General features: G+C 43.2%; 1 protein-coding gene across 10 annotated transcripts in view; it reads left to right on the top strand.

The window, feature by feature from the left end:
- The window catches only part of FAR1 (fatty acyl-CoA reductase 1), a 63723-nt gene that overhangs the window by 14805 nt on the left and 26198 nt on the right, over window positions 1-22720 (top strand). For 6 of the 10 annotated variants that reach the window (XM_084853622.1, XM_084853592.1, XM_084853656.1 and 3 more), the window contains exons 2-5: window positions 4923-5080; window positions 16141-16335; window positions 18605-18780; window positions 21781-21960. In XM_084853622.1, the coding sequence (XP_084709748.1) occupies window positions 16147-16335; window positions 18605-18780; window positions 21781-21960 (545 nt within the window). In that variant the 5' untranslated portion in view covers window positions 4923-5080; window positions 16141-16146. The remainder of the gene's footprint in view (window positions 1-4922; window positions 5081-16140; window positions 16336-18604; window positions 18781-21780; window positions 21961-22720) is intronic. The other 4 variants (XM_084853647.1, XM_084853612.1, XM_084853665.1 and 1 more) reach the window with 1 other exon arrangement.

Here is a 22720-nt window from a genome sequence, read left to right as displayed (position 1 = left end):
ACAGACAGAAGGCCATCTGAGGCTGATCTCGTTGAGCGGCGTCCCTGGTGTTGCTGGAGGCACTCCTTAAGATAGACTGGGCTGGAACTGTGTAGGGTTTTAAAGGTCAATACCAGCACCTTAAATTGGGACTGGAAAGCAACTGGTAACCAGTGCAACTCCTTCAGAACTGGAGTGATGTGGTCTCGTCGACGGCTGCCTTTAATCAGGCGAGCCACCGCGTTCTGCACCAGCTGCAACTTCCAAACCATCTTCAAGGGTAACCCCACATAGAACGCATTAAAGTAGTCTAGGCGAGAGGAGACCAGGGCATGAACTACTGATGGGAGTAGATGGTTATGGAGGTAGGGGCACAGCTGCTGTATCAGATGGAGTTGGTACATTGTCACCCAGCTCACGGCTGATACCTGAGCCTCCATGGACAGCTGGAAGTCTAAAATGACTCCCAAGATGCGGACCTGGTCCTTGAGGGGCAGCTGCACCCTACTGAACACCAGGTCAACATCCCCCAACCTCAGTTTTGTCAAGTTTCAGTTTCATCTTTTTCCTTCCCATCCAGCCACTCACTGACTACAGACACTTTGACAGTGTTTCTACAGCCAACCTTAGTGAGGATTGAAATGAAAGGTAGAGTTGTGTGGCATCCACATATTGGTGATACTGCACCCTAAGCCTCCTGATGATAGCTCCCAGCAACTTCACATAGTTGTTAAATAGCATTGGGGAGAGAATAGAACCCTGGGGCACCCCGCAAGTGAGTAGCCAAAGGTCTGAAGGCTCCTCCTCCAGAGCTACCCTCTGGTACCTGCCAGAGAGAAAGGAACAGAACCACTGTAATATGGTGTCCCCTATGCCCAACCCCTCCAGGCAGTCCAGGAGGATACTATGGTCGATGGCATCAAAACCACTGAGAGATTGAGGAGAATAAGGAAGGAGCATTCGCCCCTATCCAGAGCCCTCCTCATATCATCCACAAAGGCAATTTCTGTCCCATGCCCATGCCTGAAGCGCGATTGAAGTGGATCCACATAATCGGCTTCTTCCAAGTGTGCCTGCAACTGCAGTGCCACCACCCGCTCAATCATTTTTCCCCCAAACGGCAGATTTGAGACGGGGCAAAAGTTGTTCAAGTCTTGGGGATCCAAGGAGGGCTTCTTTAATTGTGGTCTTATCACTGCCTCCTTGAGGGCTGATGGCATCACTCCCTCCTTAAGGGAGACATTCACCACCATCTTGATTCCCTCCCTTAGTCTCTCCCTGCAGCTCATAATGAGCCAAGATGGGCAAGGATCGAGTAAGCAAGTGGCTGGCCTTAAAGATGAAAGCACCTTGTCCACTTCATCAGAAGGAGGAAGCTGGGACTGATCCCACACAAGTGGTCTGCCACTGGCCGCCCCTTGCTCACTAACTGTATCCACAGTGCACAGAATAGCACTCCTGATCTGGTCGATTTTATCTGCAAAGTGCTTTGCAAACTCATCACAAGAGGCCTTAGAATGCTCCATTGGTTTTAGAACAACTGGACCGATCAGGTTCCGGACCACTCGGAACAGCGTCCTGGGACAGCACTGTGTGGACGTGATAAAGAGGCAACATAAAAATTCTTTTTTGCTGCTCTTATCACCGCATGGTAGGCTGAAGCTGCAGCTGTAACCCATGTCCAAACGTCTTCGGAGCGAGATTTCCACCACTGGCACTCTAGGCGTCTCACCTCCCACTTCAGAGCTCACAAGAGTGGAGTGAACCATGGTGCAGTCTGAGCTCTGGTCAGGGGGAGAGTCCGTTTCAGAGCCACCCGGTCTAACGCCTCAGTGATTGCAGCATTCCAGCCATCCACCAGGGTCTTGACCAATTGGCTGTTGGCGTGTTCCAAAGAATTCCCAAGTGCAGTCAGGAATCCATTTGGATCCATAAGACACCTGGGGTGGAACATCTTAATGGGTCCTCCACCCATGCAGAGGGATTGTGGAACCAAGAAGTCCAACCCCACCAAGTAGTGATCTGACCATGACAAGGGGGTAATGGATATACCCCCGATTTCCAGATCACTCCCCGCTTCTCCAGAAACAAACACAAGGTCTAACACATGACCAGCTACATGGGTGGGCCCAGTTGGAATAGGGTGGAGCACCCAGGGAGTCCTGAGATGGCCCCACGAGGGTGGCCTCTGAATGTACATTGAAATCCCCCAACACCAACAAGTTAGGGGACTATACACACACATCAGAGACCACCTCAAGCACCTCAGCCAGGGTGGATGGTACACGAGCAGAATCCCCAGACTACCCTTCGGGCCCAACCTCCAATGCAATCAGCAACCCTGGTCTCCTGGAGGGGGGGAGTCTGGTGAGGACCAAGGACTCCCAGTAGATAACAGCCACTCCCCCTCCCCTACCCCCAGCCCTTTGCTGCTCCGTATACAAAATCTGGCCGGGCAAATGGCTGCAGGAGTAGGAGCAGTGGCCTCGTCTAGCCAGGTCTCTGTAATACGTGCCAGGTCTGCACCCTCATCCAGGATCATGTCATGGATGAGAGATGTTTTATGGGCAATGGACCTGGCATTACACAGCAGCGGACAAAGGCCAGAGGATGGAGTCACGCATCCCCAAGCCATCCTTCGGCTCTGGACAGGCCCGGGACAGATATTACTCATCTCTTCCCTGTTCCCTTTACCCAGCCTGGCCTGCTCCTAGTGCTCTGCCAGCATCTGCTGCCCAACTTAGGAGTATTCTGCCCCTCAGAACTTCCCCCACTGCCTCCGCCACGTAGACACATGCCTCCCTCACTTCTGCCTATCAGGTGGGGAACCCACCCCTAAAATCACAAACACAACCCTATAAACCCACCACCCACCACAATTTTTAAAAACTACAGCCCAGGCCCTCTGCTCCCTTGTGTCTCCCCTGAGCAGCTCACCCAAATTATGATCCTACACAGGTGGCTATATCCCATTCCTAGTTGGATGGAGCTTATCTTTCTCCACCCCTGACTCTCATTCGGGGGGCGGGGGGGGGGGCTTCCACACACCGCAAACTTCCCCCACCCAGGCTCTCACCCTAGGTGAGGGTTATAGGCCTGTCTCTCACACAGGAGCCTGACAGCCTTCCTACTCCCAGACCAACAGAGGGACGCTCTTGCCCACATGATAACCCAAAGGGTCAACCCCCTTTGGTGTTGCCCCTTCGGGGTTGACCCTGCCCCCACAGTAGGGCTGGTTCATTATGAGTGTCTTCCCAGAGCTGCTCACAGGTGAGGCTCCAGCCTACTCCAGCCACCACACAGTCCCAAGCTGCAAACCCTTATTAGCAAGCTGCAGAGTGAAACAGTCCAGCAAAGCCAGCAAAAAAGACAGGTAAGAAGGCACTCTTGCTAGCAGGTAACAGCAGATGAGGCAGAGGGCTTGGTATTTCTTGTGGCCCTGTCAGCCCCTTTCTGCCAGCTATTCCTCTGTGTGGCTCTCTCCCTTCTCTTTCCCCCAGGCCTTCTCCACTGCCATGATTTGTTGTGTGTCCTCATTTTTATTGCTAGTCTGGATTTACTGCCAGACAGTTGACATTGAATTGTCTATTTTGTTGGATAGGAGTCAAATCCTTCTAATAGCCAGATGATTGTTTTTAATGTTACATACTTATTAAATTTAGTTTGGTATTTTCTAAATGACAGTCTACTGTGGTGGAAACATGCATCCAGTTATGTCAACGCTCGTAGTAATGCATAGTGCAGTTTTTTAGTTTTAGGTATTAAGTGATCAGATGTATGCAGGTTTCTGACCAGATCCACCAGCCCATGCAGTTTTCTCTAGCTAGAAGATTAACTTTGATGAAGTGGATAAACTCGTGACACACATGAAGTCTGAGCTTCCCTAATGTGGTATATAGGGAGTTGCTGAGGGGGGTTGAACTCCCCCTTGGCACATAACTATAATAGTCAAGTCAGCGCTACTAAACTGCAGTAGCTGTCTTGATAGCTGCCAGTGCTGAAGGTCAATGAGGTAATTCCTTTTTTATAGGTGTCCTGCTTTGGGGTTCCGCCAAAAAATTCCAATCCTTCAGCTCCATATGGCTCTGATCACTTTCTTTTCATTTGAAGTACTTCACAGTAAGCTAAGACAATACCTTTAACCCTCAAGCATTAGTGGTAAAAAAATACAGACAAACAACATGTGTCTGTGGTGTCAAAAGAAGTATGTTATAAACTCAAAATATTAGAAAAATACCAAATTGTCAAAGTAAAATTTTAAGTAAAGCATTTATTACTAAGAACTAATGTTGTGGGGTATTTTTCTTTCCCTATAACACATCTCTTTCTGGTGAGGTAAACATTCCCCCAATGAAATCCCATAGTTTGTGCCAACTTATTGATACCTGGAGTACTTAAGCCTGCTTCCCTAGACCAGTTTTCTTTGGAAAAACCCAGGGGCCATTTTTTACACCCAAGTACGTTGCTTGTGTTTGGCGCATAAAGACATAATTGGGATATTTTATGCCCCAAGCGTATTTTTGTTTCCAGAAAGAAAACGGTAAGTGGCTGAAATTGGGGGGCATTATACAGGTAACAGAATGTAACAATATCATGGGAGAACTATGGTGTAGCTTTACTTCTGTCTAGGCCTGTTCCTTAATTTTGGCTTCATTAACATACACTGTACTGTTGCTGCAACAGTATAATTGGTTCCTTGATTCCTCAGATGGAATCCCTACATTTGCTGGAGTTTTTCATCTTACACAAGAAGACTTGAAATCTGATCGTTCCCTTTTTTTCTTTAAGTTTCTCTAAGATAGCCAGGAGTACAGCTCAAGTTTATACTTTTGTACTATAATTCTAAAAAATCCTCAAATCCAGTATAATTGCAAATAACTATCAAATTGTTATAGAAGTGTAGCTTTCCTCCACATATACTTCTATTTGCTATTTTAAAACAGGAAGCTGTGTCCTATCCTGAACTGATCTTCTCTGGGAAATGGCCAACCTCATTGCAACCTTCCAGCAAATTACTAGCAAGCTACAATCTTAAACGTGCAACCTGCGTTATATCAGAAGCCAGGAAAAGGAAAACTAATCTTAGAAGCATACAAAGCAGGTAGGCTAAAAACAGATAAAAAACAACATCCAACTTAATCCTGAATTTTGACAGATAGCCCAAATCGGTCTTAATGTTACAGAAAATAAATTTGGGCTGTGAGAGTCCAGTGGAAGAGAGTTCAACAATTGTAGGTAGTTACAGAATGCATCTCTTTGCACACTCATGCAGATCAGATATGAGATGCAGGTTGTGCAAGTGTCCCTTTGTTTGATCTTTGGAATTGTGATGAGGCACTTAAACAAATATTCTTTGTCTGATAGTTGAGCCCAAATTATTTTGGGTTTTAAATATAAAAAATGCACCTTGAGTGACTGTTGGAGGGGGGAAACAGAAAAATGGCGGGGGGATGGAATGGAATATGAAGAAGCAGTGTAGATATTGGAATGCTCTTGGTTGTGCTTTACACAAGTTGAATCTCCCAGTCATCGGTTCAGTCCCATGTACAGGAGTCTAGCATGAATTGCCATTGCAGGTCTTGAATGTTGGACCTCTGCAATGTTGGACTGCCTGCTGTTGCAATCAGGAATTGATTTCAGGCAGAGCTGTACAACCAGGCGCATCCAGTGACTTTTCCCTGGCAGGCTTCAATGTATGCTAATCATCGCTTACTTCAATCTTGTCTCCATTTATTTTCATTTGGCATGCCTGCATCCAAACTTTAATAGTAGACAAAAACTGAGGAAATACTGGGCTTGCAGGACAAGGTTAGATTAAAGTTGTATCAACAGAATTGTATCAGACTCGGTACAGATATAGTCCAAAACCACCAAGCCGTTCATTATATGGAACAAGTGGGACCAGCAACAAAATGTTGCAGGGTGGAGTTCTCCCCTTCATTGTTCCAGCCACTCAGCCATGCCGTCCTCTTTATACTCCATTCCATTCCCCCCACACACACACATTTTTTCTGTTCCCCCACCCCTCCAACAGTCATTCTGCATTCCATGGCCACTAGGGGTGTATGGATTCCCCACCGTCTGTTCCGGTGGGGAATCCGTGGGGGCAGGGGAGACGATCCGTTCCTCCCCCCCCCGCCCCCCGGAATCCTCCAGAGTGGCTCCGCTCTGCGAGGATTCTGAGGGGGGGGGGAACCAGCTTGGGGGCCGCTTATCTTCCCTCCTACTAGCCATAGCTGTTTGCCTCCTCCCTGTCCCTGCCAATTGCCATGTCTTTTCTTTAAAAAAAAAGAAAAAACTGATGGTGATTGGCAGGATGTGCCCATAGACTTAGACGCAAATAGAGCTGTGAATCTTGCATCTAATCTATGTGTCCATAGGCTTATACGCAAGATTCACGGCTCTATTTTGCGTATAAGTTTATGGGCACATCCTGCTGATGGCCTTTTTTTTTTTAAGACATGGCAATCGGCAGGGACAGGGAGGAGGCGAACGGCTCTGACTGGCAAGAAGCAGCTGAGTGCCATTCCACCTCCAGTCCTCCTGGAGCGGAGGTAAGTGGTCCCGATCTGCTGCGGATACCTGAGGCCGGATTCTTTGGAATCTGGCCTCAGGAATCTGCAGCGGATTTCTCTGACATCCCTAATGGCCACTGAGCATGCTCAATACTTACTGGGCTCTTTTGGGAGTTCCCCCTTAGGCTTTTTTTGTACTTTAGTAAACCTTGGGTTTTCCCCAAGCCTGCTGATAATCCTACTTGTGAATAGATCACCAGCTATTTTGACTACATAAGAAAACACACGAATCTCTGAACTTTGGAAATGGAAGGAATGATGTATCTGCTGAACTTCATATCTGCATTCTCAGCAGAGAGAGGGTGCTATTACTAGGGAATAGTTGCTGTTTTAAAAACAGAATGGGAAATCCTGTAATATAATTAGCTTTGGCTGAGTCATGCTGTAGTCGTCTCTCTGCATGTTTCATCCAGGTTAGGTTGCCTGCAAATCAGGGGATCTGTGGTGCATACTGGCAAGAGAGGGCACATGGAAGGCATTATATTCAGAGACCAATAATTTCACTTGCCATGCTCACCGTGGTGTGATGGGAGCCAGGTTCTGGTGAGCAAGATGAGTATGAGGCTTCCTCAGAACCTGGAGCTAAAGAAAAGAGGATAAATCTCTCTCTGTGCCTGACAGACACTCCAAGCACTGCTCCCAGGCAGAGGAAGTGGTGCATCTCCATCTCTGCCTCTACCTTCCAGCTTGTGGGGTTGCCTTTGGTGAATGACTTGACCTTGGAGCGCCCAGTGGGTGCAAATGCAGAGCAAGCCTACACATCTCTACTTTTCCTTTCCGGCTGGAGGCTAGAGAGGGGTGGGAGATAGATACACGGACTTGCTTTTGTGCCTAAATTGTGTAAAGGGGCAAAGCAAGCCAACACACCATCACCTTTTCCATCCAGCTTAGGAGCCGGAGGAGGAGGTATGTGGCCTTGCTCTGCGCCTGCTGGGTGTTCAGACTGGAGCCAATTGGGTGCAGAGGAAGAACAAGCTTCTTCCCTCCAACTCTGAACTGTTGGAGGGCTGGGATTGGTTTAATGTTATCTTCCCCACCTGCCCACCCCAATCTTAAAACTGGAGAGAAGAGCAGGAGACTTTTTCGATGTTTTAGAGACATGTACAAGATATGTACAAGACATGTCTTCTACATGTTTCAGAGACATGTAGAAGACTCTGCCCCTGGGGCAGGGGTCCTGGTGATAAATGTTTGGTCGGGCAGCAAGGCCGTCTAAAATGTGTTGACCCTGTTCATATCGATGGCCTTGGGCAACTTGCAAATGGCAAAATGGTCTGCCTGTACTAGTCCTGCTGTGCAGTTGGCGGTCTTCATAATTTCAGCAACACTGAAAGATTTCTACAGCTAATACCAATAGCCAAAGTACAGAAAACCTTCACTTAGCTAGACATTCAATGAAAGCAGCTAAAGATGCTACTTGGGATTACATGGATATAAGAAATGTTTTGGTTTTAGATGGTGATAACTCTGCTGCATTTAAATACTTCAGTAATAGCACTGAACTATATTGTCTGAAATCTGAGCAATGGAAGAATATAGGGTAGTGCTGCTAGGCAAAATAGCTGCATGGAATGACACCTAGCTAGTCCTTTTAATTTTTAAATTGATTGATCTAGTGACTTTTTCTATAGCATTTTGTGTCTCTGTTAAACTGCAGTACTGTCTGATGTAAGCACAGTACATCAGAATTTAACATTAACTCCATATATTTTGCATGTTCTTTTCTATTTCAATATGTTGCATTTTTGCAAAGCTCAAAGTTCTAGCAACTTTAATATTATTTAACCAGAAAAGCTTATTTTAGGTAGAAGTCCACATTTTATCTACAATAGTTATCTGCTCCTTGTGTTTGCTACCTCTTCTCCTATTTCTAAAACTTAAGTTCTGGAAAAAAGTGAATAAAGCTTGTACTTCAACAAAACAGAGATGTTGTGATATTTGGGGGCTAACAGAGCAGCGATTGTTTATTCTACAATGGTGCTTACGCAACTTTAAACACTAGATTCTTTTATTAAGAGAAAATATTGGCCACAATGCTGGAGCTGTTAGCCTTGTTTTTTTGTATTTTTTTAAGTGCCTTCCATCGGACTGCTGATCAAACATCTGTCAAAAAGACAATACCTCTGAATGCATCATTATCTGAACTAAAAGCACTGAGCTTAAATACTGAATTTATAAATGTGTGTTTCCTCTAAAGGTTGACATATTTTCTTCAACAATATACTACACAAATAGCATTTATGTATTATGAATGTATTAAGTATGACAAAGGTACGTCAGGTCACATCTTGAGCTTAAATTTATCTTTGGCTCTTCATAAAGTTTCTAGATCTAATACCTACCTAAATCATTAAAAAAATATAGCATACAGCAGTTTTCCCCAACCTGGTACATTCCAGATGTTTTGGACTTCAACTCTCACCAGCCCCACCAGCGTAGTTAGGGATGGTGAGACCTGTGGTCCAAAACATCTGGAGGACACCAGATTGGAAAAGGCTGGCATGCAGCATTACTACATTTCCTCATTGCTGATTTGCAGCTTTATTTGAATTGCAGACAGCTTTCCATGATCGGTGACCAGTTGCCACTATATAACAACCTATTATGGATGTTGCATATAGCAGGAATATAGGGTTGTGGATAAATGGGGTGTTTATACATGCTACCTAGTGACTTGGAAAGAAGCATTTCTTGGCTGGCATATTGGTGCACATTCATTTAGTGAAAGCCCTGATTTTTGGAAGGATGACTATCGAAAGTCCCCTGTGGTTAAATTAGTAGGATGCCTAGACTTTGGTACACAGCTCAAGTGGGATGCATATTTAGAGTGCAGTTGGGGCCGGGGGGGGGGGGATCTTAGGACTGATAGGGATTCTCTTGCAGCTCTTCTTGCCTTAGGCATCCCCATTGAGCAAGGGGTAGGGGCAAGTGTACACCAAACACTGTCAGAGGTACTTTATAATTAATTCGTAATGGTTGGTGGGCTCCATATTGAGATGGCGGTTCTCAAGGTACTTGGAGATCTTCTGGATGAAAGTGGGTGAACTGGAGTACTTGTTCAAGCTGGTGTTACCAGAGCAGGAAAAGCCGATTCATTTGTACAAGTGTCCCATGTGACACACACCTGTAGGGCTCATCAAATCATAGCCAGTAGTCTCTATGTACTTCTCCAGCAGGCCTGTAATGAGGACAGCCAAGACTTAGAAGACGATGGCCACTTCTTGTCACTGGAAGACTGGTATAATGAAAGAAGTAATGTATGTCCCCAGTTCCAATTCTGGTACATCATTCTACAGTTGGAGCTTATCTTGATTACTCATGAGAGAGCGATACGAGAGGGAGATTTCCAGCTCTATATTGAGGCCCTGTCCAAGATTATTCCCTGGTTCTTTGCTTTGGACCATACCCACTATACAAGATGGATCCCTGTCCACTTACCTGATATGGGTTTGTTCACTTAAAGAGCACCACTATAACATCTATGAAGAATTCATGAAAGGGAAATTTGTCACAAAAAGCCAAAATGTGCCTTCTCTGCTATTTCCATTGACCAGGCCCATGAGAAGAATAATGCATCTGTAAAAGGAGATAGTGGGGCTGCAGGCCTAACAGGAAACCCAGCAGCTCTGTGTCGATGGATGGTGTCTGGTCCTGAAGAATTTGAAAATTCAAGTAATAGGAGATGGGACGCAGATGAGCATCACCATGAGGCCAAAAAGCACTCACAGATGGCATTTGCAAAATCTGTTAAGTCTCTCGCTCAAGCTGTAGAAGATATGGGAAACCCATTGTAGATCCAGCAGTGGCAGACGCACTACTCAAGATTGAGAAACTTGGGAGATGTCATTGAGAGGCTTGTCAGCCAAGACAAACCTATCACAGATCCTATCAAATGGAGCAAACTCCATATCTTCAGCCATCGTTTAGTCAGAGGAAAGTAAAGAACTGCAACTGATACCCCTAAAGAATGACTGCTCGCTCTCCTCTAGACCTTACTTTGCATCCCAGATACACAATGGTGGTCTTGATGACTTCTTTCACCATGAAAATGAAGCCTGGCCCCCAGCACTGTCAAAGATGGGGAGTCTGAGAACAGGAACAAAGTCTGATTTGTTGCACTGTTTGGATGAGCTCACAACTGTGAAAGAACATTTCTCCAATCCTTTAGTGCCGGTGAACATTCTTGGTACTGCCATCAGCAACATGCTGCGACCAGGGCTTGCAAAAACATTTTAGGATTATGCCACTGATATTTTCCTTCCCTGCATCAAATCACAGCTTCAGTATATAACAAGATTAGACAACTAGGATGTGTATAGGCCTGAAAGTTTGAAGAGTGACACACACGGGAAAAGGTGTTTGGAAATGTGTTGAACTATCAAGTCCAGTCCCAAAAAACTGGCAAGAGTTTCCCTGCATTGATGACAGCAAGACTGAGTTGTTCTCCTTCTTGGCAATCACGCTAGCAGGCATTGACATTAACAAACAGGTCATTACTACAAACAAGACGAATGTGCTTTGTGTAAATTGTCAATATGTCTTTGGGCCAGCTCTGTGCTCACGCAAAGAGGCAGACACTCGCATCCTACTCCACTTAAGCAATGCTGTGCAGCAAGGGTATAATAAAGCCCTAATAAGTACTGTTGACGCTGATGTTGTAGTTCTGGTCATAACATCGGAAGAGTGCCTGAACATAAATGAACTATGGATGGTATTTGGAGTTGGGAAGAACTTCCAGTTCCTTGCTGCTCATTTGTTAGCAAGAGCTCTGGGTCCTGATTGGTGTATCTCCTTGCCAATGTTCCACACAATTACTGGGTGTGATGCTGTGTCCTTTTTGGGGGGCAGGGGCAAAAGGACTGCATGGGACACCTGGAATGCATATGGAGATGTTATTTCAGCATTCTGTACCTTGGCTGATAGGCCAAGACAGCAGGCAGTAGAAGAATGGCTGAAGCCACTGGAGAGATGTGTAGTTTTGCTATATGACCGTACCAGCAGCAGAGAGCATGTTAATGATGCAAGGAAGCAGCTGTTCATGCAGAAAGGTAGAGCAATTGATGGTCTACCTCCTACACAGGATGCACTCATTCAGCATATCAAAAGGGCTGTCTACCAGGCTGGTCAATGCTGGGCCCAAATGATGATTGCAACACCATAGCTTCCCTCACTGAGTGATTGGGGGTGGAAGAAGGATGGGGATGGATGGGAAATATGCTGGACAACCCTACCAGAGGGTACACAAGCTTGTAGGGAACATATACAATGTGTCTGCAAGAAAGGCTGTAGAGCACATTGCAAGTTGACAAGGCTGCTCTACAGTGTACTGCTCTTTGTCTTTGTGGCTCACTTTGTACTGACTAATAAGGGGGGGGGGGTGTCCAACAGTATCCAAGTGTATTTGACTAAAAAATAAATAATAATTGAGTGTGGTAGGCCTGGTAATGACAATGTTGTATTTACATGAAATAAATAGTAATTCTGTTCTTAAGTTATTTTTTTCCAATGCCTAGCTTAAAAACCAACAACATAGGTCTATATTTTATTACAGAACCTTAAGATTTTTGTTTTGATTAACTCCCATTTGGCTTTTTGTACACTTCTAAAGTTATAACGCAAATAAATCAGCTCTCATAAATCCTAAAATATACATGATTCTCCAAAAACTGAGTAATTGTAACTGCAGTTGGTGGCCATATTTCAAAATGGTTGCCAATTTTGTTACAGGGCAAATCTGAGATGGCCCTATAGCAAAAAATATTCAATATGGTATGGTCTAAAAGTGTGCCAATTTTCATGCTTTTGGTTCTCATGAAAAGCACAATTGTTTCACCTACCTGGTGGACTAAGGCAGATTGCTAAAAATATGCAAATGTCATGGCAGAGCAGTAAAACGGAGGGGGAAATTATGCAAAATTCCTAGCAGCAGACATTCACACTTGCAAAGAAACAAGTTTTCAATAAAAAATTGTGAATGTGATTGGGACACTCTCCAATGTCCTTTCTTTAAGATTTCTGTGAAAAATAATTACTAATCCATCCTGAAGCAGAGGGTGCTGAGAAGCGACGAGGGAGAATGGTGGCAGCACTAGCAAGATCGAGAGGAGTGGCAGGATTTTTTGTCTTGCTGGGCAGCTCTATAGCCATTCCCAACAACCCAAGATAAAATTGCTCAGCCAGGTTTGACGTTAACAAGCAGCCACCCTAAACAACCCTACTACAAGCCATGGGTTCTCAAGATCGCTTGTTTGCGAAAAACAACCCATGGCGGAAAAGCTGCTCCACGTTCGGGTATCGTGCTAAGCCACCCTGCAACCACCCACAATAACAACCCACCATCACTTAACATGATGTGTGAACCAGGTCAAACAGTTCAACAGTGATCATTCAAAAATCCTCCATAACATCAACTTTGGATACTTTTATTTGAGGGCAATGTTTCATTGAAAAGAGTAGTAATTTCCCTAATAGTTCTGCAGTTATTGGAAGCTGTGATGTAATATATTAGAGCCACAATGGAATTTACATCCTTTCTGAATTAATATAATTACCCAGGTCAAACTACATTTACATTAAGTGAATAGAATAAGAATAAAACTTTATTACGGTCAAATACTAGCTCAAAAAAGGAACTACATTAAAATTATCTGCCATATATCCCCAGTCAAGTTAATAGACACTTCAACACAGCGTAGTACTAATGTAATGCATATCAGCCATATTGGGTGCATGGCATTACTCTCCAGACTTTGTCTTTCATCCAGCTAGGTAAGTCTGAGCTCCCTCAGCATCCTTCTTCAACACCTATCGCGGCCGCAAAAAATTTGGCAACACTATATGTAAATGTTAAATTAGTGTCAGACAACAATAGGCAGGCATATTGTTGTCCTGTACGTCCTGGAAAGCGATTCATCAGTGGGGAGATGAGTGCGGCGCGAATATCTCTATAAAATATACACCACAGCAAAACATGCTCTGTAGTTTATCTGTTCCATGCCACAGGGGCAGAGGTGGTCTGACCAGGGGATCTTTTTGTACTGTCCCTCCAAAACTGCCGAGGGGAGTCCATTTAGACCGGCCAAGGTAAATGCCCTTCTATGTTTATGCAGTTCCATTTGTTCAAGATAGGGTGCAGCTGTTACGATGTATCTGTAGTCCTCCCTGAGATAGAATTCTGGGGCACTATTGAGGTCACTTTGTCTCTCAATATCTGCAATGTGCTGCTTGATAGTTTCCCTTGCCTGTTCAAAACCCATATTTAATAAAGTCCGCAAGGGAAGCCCCAAGAAAGCTATTTTCTGTTCAGTTGACTGAATCCAATTGAATTTAAAATTGTCTTGCAAAATTAGTGGGGCAAGGCCAGTAGGAAAATATGACAGTCTAAGCCAGTACACAAGAATAGCCACCCAGACCCTAGCTTCAATTTTGATCTGGCCAGTCTCTAATCTTATCTTTGCATTGGAGACATCCCTAGGAACACCCAATATTGCCCTCAAAAATTTTGATTGTACACGTTCTAATGTTTGGGTATTCGGGAAAGGCCCCAATTGAGAGCCGTACAATAATTGCGCTAGTAGTTTTGGATTAAGTGCATTTTTGCATTTGCCTCTTTCTTTTGTGTTTAAATAGCAGCCATAATGATCCTGATCCACATTGGGACCTTGGCATGGGTAGAGAGCATGCTGTAGTCCCAGCTAAACTCTGCCTGTAGCCCCAAAGCTGCAGTCGTCCTGGGAGGGAAGCTACTGTTGTTGCCAATAGCAGTGTCCCTCCCAATGCAAATAGAAGCTGGGGGAGAGGGGGATGGGATGGTGGTATAGAAGGAAAGGGTTAACCCATCTCTTCCTGCACTGCGGCCCTAATTTGGAGGTGGGGGTGGGGTGTTTCACGATTGCTATATAAATCAGTACAAATACAAAAATGCACTTAAGACGTTTTGCCCTGATTGGTTAGATTGGGATGTATTTCAGCACAGATGGGAAATTAAGACCAATCTCAAATAAAAGTTTGGACGAAAGTATTTTTCTATCCTCAGATCTTAAAATCAGGGTCTTATATTTCAAAACATGTTTAGGTTTCTTAGCTACGGGGCATACGTTGTAGTATTTTTCAAGAACTGATTAATATGTTGAATGTGATTAATGTACATTTCTCAAGAACTGTATCTTCGCTTTTAGAAATCCTTCTAATTTTATCTTGGCAAGGATATAGCCCTTGTACCAATGAATAAATGGTAAAGCATGGTTGGCATTTGCAATGTGTTTATTTCTTACAACAAAACTAGCTTTCTCCTAGCTTACAAAGAGAAAAATCTTACCATTTGCACTATGTGGCTTGTTACCATAATAATTCAGTTAGCAGACCTTAATACAGATGCAGATTTAAGTGTAGCTTACACTGATACAGCTGTAGACACAATTGCGATATAGGTCAACAACATCCTGAAGCTCCAGCAAACAGGAGGGTTAATGTTAAACTAAGAAATGTATGGCTGATTTCAAAAGTCTTTCCTCCATAGAATAGCCATGTGCCATCTGTGTGGCTTTCGCTACGTGGATCAAAGTTTTTAGGGCATTCTGCGTAAGAAAAATGTTATTTCAGAATCAGACTTTTATTCAACTGAAAATGTGTTGAAACTAGCACATCTGTAAGGAATTGACTTGAGACAGAGTAAAACAATTGGTTCTCTTGTTTTCTCCCCCCTCCCCCCCAAATCTTTAGCCTGCTTAAGTACAGGAAATTGGCAAGACTGCAATGCACCTTCTCCATTCAGGCTATTGCTTCCTATTATAATTATATCAATTATTGAATTAGTGGTTAAAGAAATTATAACAGTTTTTCCCAACAATTTATTTATCCATCTTATCCATATATAATTATCATGGAGCTATTGCATGTTTTAATGGTGTTTGGCTGTAGCAAGGGAAAATGTGATGCCATCTCTTAGATAATACATTCATGTTGTTGTTCAGTCGTTCAGTCGTGTCAGACTCTTCCTGACCCCATGGACCATAGCACGCCAGGCCTTCCTATCCTCCACTCTCTCCCGGAGTGTGGGCTAAATTCTGGTTGCACAAGGGTGACTATTACTTTGTTTAGTAAAGCAGTACAATGCATTCTATTCAGTCAAACTCACAGTGCTACTTTTTGGCTTTTTAATTGCATGGAAGTTGTGTGCTCCCTTGTCAGGTTTCCTGATGCAATTTCAATATTTTATAGAGTGCCTTGTCCAGGCATTAGATTGTGCTTCTGTGTTCTTAATTATTTACAGTGTTAATGTGCACTTTCAAATTCTCAGTTTAGTTCTCTTCTGTGCACATGTGTGTTTGTGTGTTTGTGTATGTATGTGTGCACATACAGCTTCTTAACATAACCTGTATTTCATCTGCAGTTGTGTATTTGAGTACTTTTTCTTCAGAGAAACTAGTCAACAGCAACATCCCACTTTATTTCATTTATGCCAACTGTCATATTTCTGTAAAAATGGAATGTGGAATGTAGTCATGTGAGAATTGAGCAGGTGAATTGTAATATTTAAGTGGCAATACAATATGCAAGCCCTAACTTCCTCTTGAATTCTCTTAAGATCATAATGGTATCTATCCCAGAATACTATGAAGGCAAGAATGTCCTTCTCACTGGAGCTACTGGCTTCATGGGAAAAGTTCTCCTGGAAAAGCTACTAAGGTCCTGTCCAAAGGTAAAAGCAGTTTATGTGTTGGTGAGACACAAAGGAGGGAAGACGTCTCAAGAACGAGTGGAAGAAATGATCAGCTGCAAGGTATGACTCCACAAACGTTCATATTACGCTTAAAAAATTCTCTTTTCAAGCAAGATTCTAACTAATAGAGAGAGAATGCATGTGTTGGAGTAGTGTCTTCACATTACAAGACCTCATGTTGGTGGTTCTCGTAGATCATAGCTGAATTAATCTGACAGGTAATTGCAAAGAACTGATTTGGTGTAATGAAGAGTCCAAAACTGGCCATCTTGTACATGGCTCTCTGGTTCCTAAAACGTTTGACATTCTCTACATGTTATAGATTCTCTCTCAATGTAACAAGGACGGAGAAAGTGTTTACCATTTATTCACAACTGACATATTGTCAGAGCTACAAATACTAACTGGCTCACTCTCTTTTCCCATTTATAGTTAATCTTGAGTACAAATCACTTATGTTAAATTGCAGGAGAATCTAAGTACTACTTGGAGAATCTTAAGTACTACTTGGTCTATTTAACAGTTCAAACTTCTATAACGTAACAGTAAAATGACTGTGTGCTGTGTTCCTTTCTGAAACACTTCAATGTTTTCAGTGACTGAAGAGAGGTAGTTGGAATATGTTCACTTCACACGTGGTCTAAACAGGCTATATGTAACTTGACCTTAAAATCTCAAGTTGTATTTCCTAATATTTAACAGTCTTTGATTATTACTCTTATACCATTGTGTGCATGTAAATAGGAATTGGCTATTGTAGCTTATATAGATTTTTGAAGAGTCCAGGAAAAGCTTCCTTGCACTTAGTGATCCTACTGTGGAAAAAATGTCCCCTTCAGATTCTTTGTAGTTGAACAATTTTCTTCCTATGAGTGGACCCTTCCCTTTCGCATTGTGCCTGGTTGAGGTGCATTGTTTATTATAAATGAAAAGATTGAAATAAGCTACCAGTTAGAGTCCTTAGTGGTTTTAGCTTTATGAAAAGGTGAAAACTGCTGTAACTCTCAGATATGTTTTTGTTTCATGGAAACATTAAGCCTCAGTCTGCACACTGTAAAAGATTTTGCCTTGCATATAGGATAGGTTGACCGTTTTGCATGTCACGCTAATCCATGGAGGGTGGCTAGCCACGTAAGGTGGGTCATTTTGTGAACAAACCACCCTGCCTCATTAGTACATCCACCAGATGATCAAGCAGACAACCCACCATGGGTTGTTTACCTGATCGTTCCACTTCCTCCCCCACAGTCCTCCACCCCACATCCCAGGGGACCTGGCAGCAGACCTGTCTTGTCTGCAGCCAAGTCCCCCTTCCCCGCTCCAATAGCAGTTGTGATTGGGTTGGTTCCTCCTTTTAAAAAAAAACCCTGGCCCTGTTTTGCGCAAAAATGGGTCTTGGGATGTTTTTTAAAGTGTCCCCCCAATCGAGTGAGGGGGGAGAATCCCACCCCCTGCCATGGGACCTTGGGACAACAGGACCCCATGGTGCAGGGGGGATTCCCCCCCCCCCAATTTTCGGGAGTAGCACTTTGAAAATCTAATAGTAGCGTATGGAGCTCATTGCCCATAGGCTTCCATTAGATTTTCAAAGTGCTCCTCCTTTTAATTGGGGGTGGGGGGAATCCCACGCCTCCGCCATGGGTCTTTGGGGCCAGAGGGCAACACTGTCCTGAGGGCGGGCTTGGATTTGGCCCCCCTACCCCGATTTATGGCTTTTTAAAAATTTCCCCAAGCCCCCTTTGGCTGTCAAAGGCAAGGGGAAAGGACATGAGCAGCAGCTTGAGCAAAGGGTTTCTGCTACTCTCCCCAAGTGGCTTGCTACCCAATGCCCTTTACCCATGATGGACTGGCAGACAACACACCAACCCATCATGGGTAAAACAACCCACTCTGCAGACCGTGGGTTCTCAGAATCGGTTGTTTGGGGGAAAGAAGCCACTGTGGGTGGCTAAAAAGAGCTCACAGACGACCCTTCATGGGTTGTTAAACAACCCAAAATGGGTTAGCATGTCATGTGAACCCAGTCATTGGATGTGCTTGAGAAACGTGCCCATCCCAAACTTGTACTGAGAGATTTAATGGTGTAGATTTCCTTTAGGCATCTAGTTGGCTGCTTTGGGAACAGAAAATGCTGGTCTAGGTATGCCTTTGGTCTGATTCAGCACGGCCCTTACTAAATTCGGTGTGTCACAATATTTTCTGCCTCACATTTTAGAAAAAAACAATGTCTGTATTCTTCCTGCCTTAGTCATATATGATGCACTCAAAAACTTGCTCTTGGCCTTGAGTTTTGACTCCTTAATATTTAGTCTTGCTTTCTTTTTGACAGCTCTTTGACAGATTGAAAGATGAACAGCCAGAATTTAAAGAAAAAATTATAGCAGTTGCTAGTGACCTTACAGAACTAGAAATGGCCCTTAGTGACGAAGACAAGGAGAATCTCATAGAATGCACTAACATTATATTCCATTGTGCTGCTACTATAAGATTCAATGAAATTCTAAGGTGAGTATGCATTGCTTTAATTTAAAACTAATGTAATTATGTTCTGGTGTCTTTTTAAAAACTATATATGTTTTGTAAACCTTATAAGTGGAGATAATGCTTTATCCCACAGTGCCTTAGTGCCTTTGAGCTCACTATAAGCGCAGGTGCATTCAGTGCACTTTTAAGTTTCAGAAAAGGGAAAAGCCAAAAGCATTAGGCATACTTTTCAGTTTACAGTGGCGTGAAATGGGAGTGTGCTAGTTTAGAGGCTCCCAGGCTTAAAAGCAGTATGTCTTAGAAAGGACACTTAAATTATTCATTGTTGCTTCATACACATTCTCCTCATACTAGGCATTCTCTTCACTGCGGTGCTCTTAGGGTCGGTCTAGTATAGGGTTTCGCAGAAGGTAGATCTAGATCTACTGGGTGATTTGCTATAGATCACCAAGGATTTCTGACGTCCAGTTGTTTAACAATAGCAGCAACAAAATGACTCCTCCTGCCCTCAGTCCTAAACGATACTGCTGAAATGAAGAAAGCTTGGGGTAACCAGGAGAGGACTTTTGTTTGGAAAGACGGTGAGCTCTGTTCAGTTCTGGTACTCAAGTTCTTGGACTTTTGCACCAGGCTTTGGGTGGTGGATCTCGAGGTTCTAATAACAAACTAAGTAGATCCTGCAAGCCTGAAGACTGACCACTTTTGGTCTAGTATACAGAGTGTTCTAACTCCAGGGATTATACTGGACAGAAGTCAAGCAAGTTTGTTACTACACAGGTGGGTTATGTATGTGTGTTGATCTACCTCTTAAATTATTTGGGTAGTTGGTTTTTTGAGTGATAGATATTAATATAGAAATGTGACTTACTCTTATGACTATATGCTTAATGCACACATTTTAGAGTCTTGTATCTAATTAAATTTTTGCTTTCTTTTGGAGTGTGGAATTACCAAGATAGTGTTCAAAGATGTGGCACTGGTATCTCTTGGTGCTTTGAGGACAGAGTTCTATTTCTCTTGTCATAACTGTGTAGCATCAGTTTCCTAGAATCAAGCTGGTGATCTCTTCTGTTCAGATTGAAATGAGCTCCATTTTATCATTATGAACATTATGAGCAAGTAGATGACCTGCGGAAATCTTTGACTCGTCTTGCTCCACATCTTTATGCCCAGATCCTGTTCTCTCATGCATTGTCATGATCCTGTCCTATTAGCATCCAACCAGGATTTTCTTCACTCTGGTTCTTTCTTGTGCATGACTGAATATAAAAATTGCCATTAAACATGACTGTGAATAGTTGTGTTTTTTTGGATTATGGATTAGGATCTTGATTTTTACATGGCACCTAAAGCTGGAACTTAATAAAGCCTGCTCATTATTCCTGTGTCTCCTCCTCCACCCCCTTACAGCAAATATCTGGCTTGATTCATTTGAAGAATATAATATAGTTGCTTGCTTGGCATAATTTCATTGTTAATGAAAGCCTAGTGTTCAGTTTGTAAACAAGGTTCATCTGTTTTTGTGAGGATAGCTTTAGAACAATGTTAATGAATGCACTTCTGTCCCTGCGAACTCTGCTTCTTCCAACATGAGGCAACATTAAACTTCTTGCATGACTTGATTATATGATCTGAAGTTCAAGTGCGTGCAGAAAAGAGTAGGGGGTCAGCTGCATGCTACTGAAAACATTTCTGTTCTGCCTGTTGACCAGTGTAGTTTTGGTTTCAGCAGATATAATAGTAGCATCTGGATTGAGCCAACTTTATCACAAAGGAATCTGAACATGATTAGACAAATGTACACACATGTTAGATCTGCAAAACCAATGAGGTCTTGTAGCACCTTAAAGTCTAATAAATTTGTTATGGTGTAAGCTTTCGTGGACTAGAGTCTACTTCCTCAGATGCATAAAGTGTTATCCTGGCAGGTGTATATACAACCACATGGTCAGGGGTCTACAAATTGTTGTTAGACTTACTAGCCAAGCTTTATTGCCTAGAAGTCAACTGCAAAGTCCAATCTCTCACAAGGATGCTTTGAATTACTCCTCAAATAGATTTCTAATCCTATTTAGGCACTTTATAAATATATATGACTGCTTTAAAAGACTTACAGTGCACTCTTATATATGTTTACTTAGAAGTAAGTTGCACTTTCAGTGGGCCTTACTCCAAAGTAAGTCTGCATAGCATCGCAGCCTAAGTCTAGCATAGTAGCCTTGATTAATTACTGATTTCTGTACCTACTTTCCGCCTTCTCCAAGCCTCTGTCCTGAGCCATTTTAAAAAGAAAACAGGGTTCAAAAGCCGTGGGGGTGGAAGTTTGCTCTTCTTGGGATTTTTGCACACATTCCCTCTTCTCTGTGCTTTAATGCCCAACTACGGTAAGAGAGAGTTGGGTCTGACTCTCTCTCTCTCTCTCTCTCTCTCTCTCTCCTTCCCTCCCCCTTTTAAGGTAACCCTCCACACAAACAATTCAATGATAGTTCAGAATGCCTGAAAGGAATCCTCTTGTGTTCCTCTTATCAGCCACACCTAAAAAAAAAAAAGCTGTGGGGACGAATTAATTACCATGTAAAAGTGCCTGTTCTCCACCAGGTCTGCTTTGACCTTGGTATGCCCACATATTCCCTTGCTATTCCCTGTAAAGGGAGAGAGACACCTCCCTACCTTTTCATTCTTTGAAATTCATTAAGCACTCAGATGGGGAATGGAGTTTGCCAGAGTGGAGGAAGGATGCCATTAAGAAACATGGAACACAGGCCCCCTCTTCCAAAATTCCACACCAGATTTTCTCGCAGCCTTAATTTGTCTGCTGCTATGCATCTACCCCCTGTAGCCTCCTTTTGACCCCTGGGCTTTCTTTCTTACCAAGATCAGAATCTTTCTTGCCCCTGCTTGTTGGCAAGTGGGTTTGCCAGAGGCTGCACATGGCTGTTTGAAGTGGAGGGGATGGGCATTGTAAGCTGTGTCCTAAAGTCCTCTAGAGAAGATTAATTTCGTTTTCTTTTACTTTAACAGAGATGCTGTTCAGCTCAACGTAATTGCAACGCAACAGCTTCTCTTCTTGGCCCAGAAAATGAAGAATCTGGATGTGTTCGTCCATGTTTCAACAGCGTTTGCATACTGCAATCGAAAGCACATTGAGGAAGTTGTCTATCCACCTCCTCTTGATCCTAAGAAATTGATAGATTCCTTAGAGTATGTGTCTAATGCTTTTTTCTCTCTGGTATCGAGTTTTCAACATTGAAAGAAATATTAGAAAATTTATTTTAACTGATCAAAAATGGAAATAAATTGGACATTTTTCTTTATTAGTACTGATCTTGACCATGCGTGCTAAAAATGTGAGATGCCTAGCTGTTATATGAAATGTAGGCTGGGTAACTGAAACTGTGTCCGCGGTTCTGCTAGTCTTTCAAGCATGAATTTGCCAGTGCTGCTAAAAGAATACTAAGATTACACTACCCTTGAAGTTTGGTTTATATTAAGTATATATTTAAAGCACTGTTACTATATATTTAAAGTTGTGGATAGCTCTGCTCAGCATTGTGGCTTTCATCAGGAATACAATATGTGCTAGCAACAAATTTGAATACTTAGATCTAATGGCTTAGATCCAGACCTTGCATTCCTCAAACAGGGCTCCTTCCGTCTGCAGAAGGCTTCTGATTCAGTGGACCATTCTTGGTACTGAAATGGAGAAGAGATTATTTTTGCTGATTCTCCTCTCCCCCTATGCTCCCTGAAAATCTGCTCCAGTGGGTTTGGGGGCCCTCTGGAACAGTATCAGAGGTGGCACTGAGGGCTACATGGGGATTGGGAATTGGCAAAAATCCTCCCCTCCCACCAGTTCGGATCCAACCCTACATAGAAATATCCATTGTGTAAATCTCTGATTTTATTGCACGGAATAAACTTTGAATAACTTCGTTAGTCACCTTGGTACTTCTGAATGGAA

Source organism: Heloderma suspectum, chromosome 1 (genome assembly GCF_057233095.1).
Source record: "Heloderma suspectum isolate Gila_16-S chromosome 1, 16-S_ref, whole genome shotgun sequence".
NCBI lineage: Eukaryota > Metazoa > Chordata > Lepidosauria > Squamata > Helodermatidae > Heloderma > Heloderma suspectum.
This window is presented reverse-complemented; position numbering and strand designations above follow the sequence as displayed.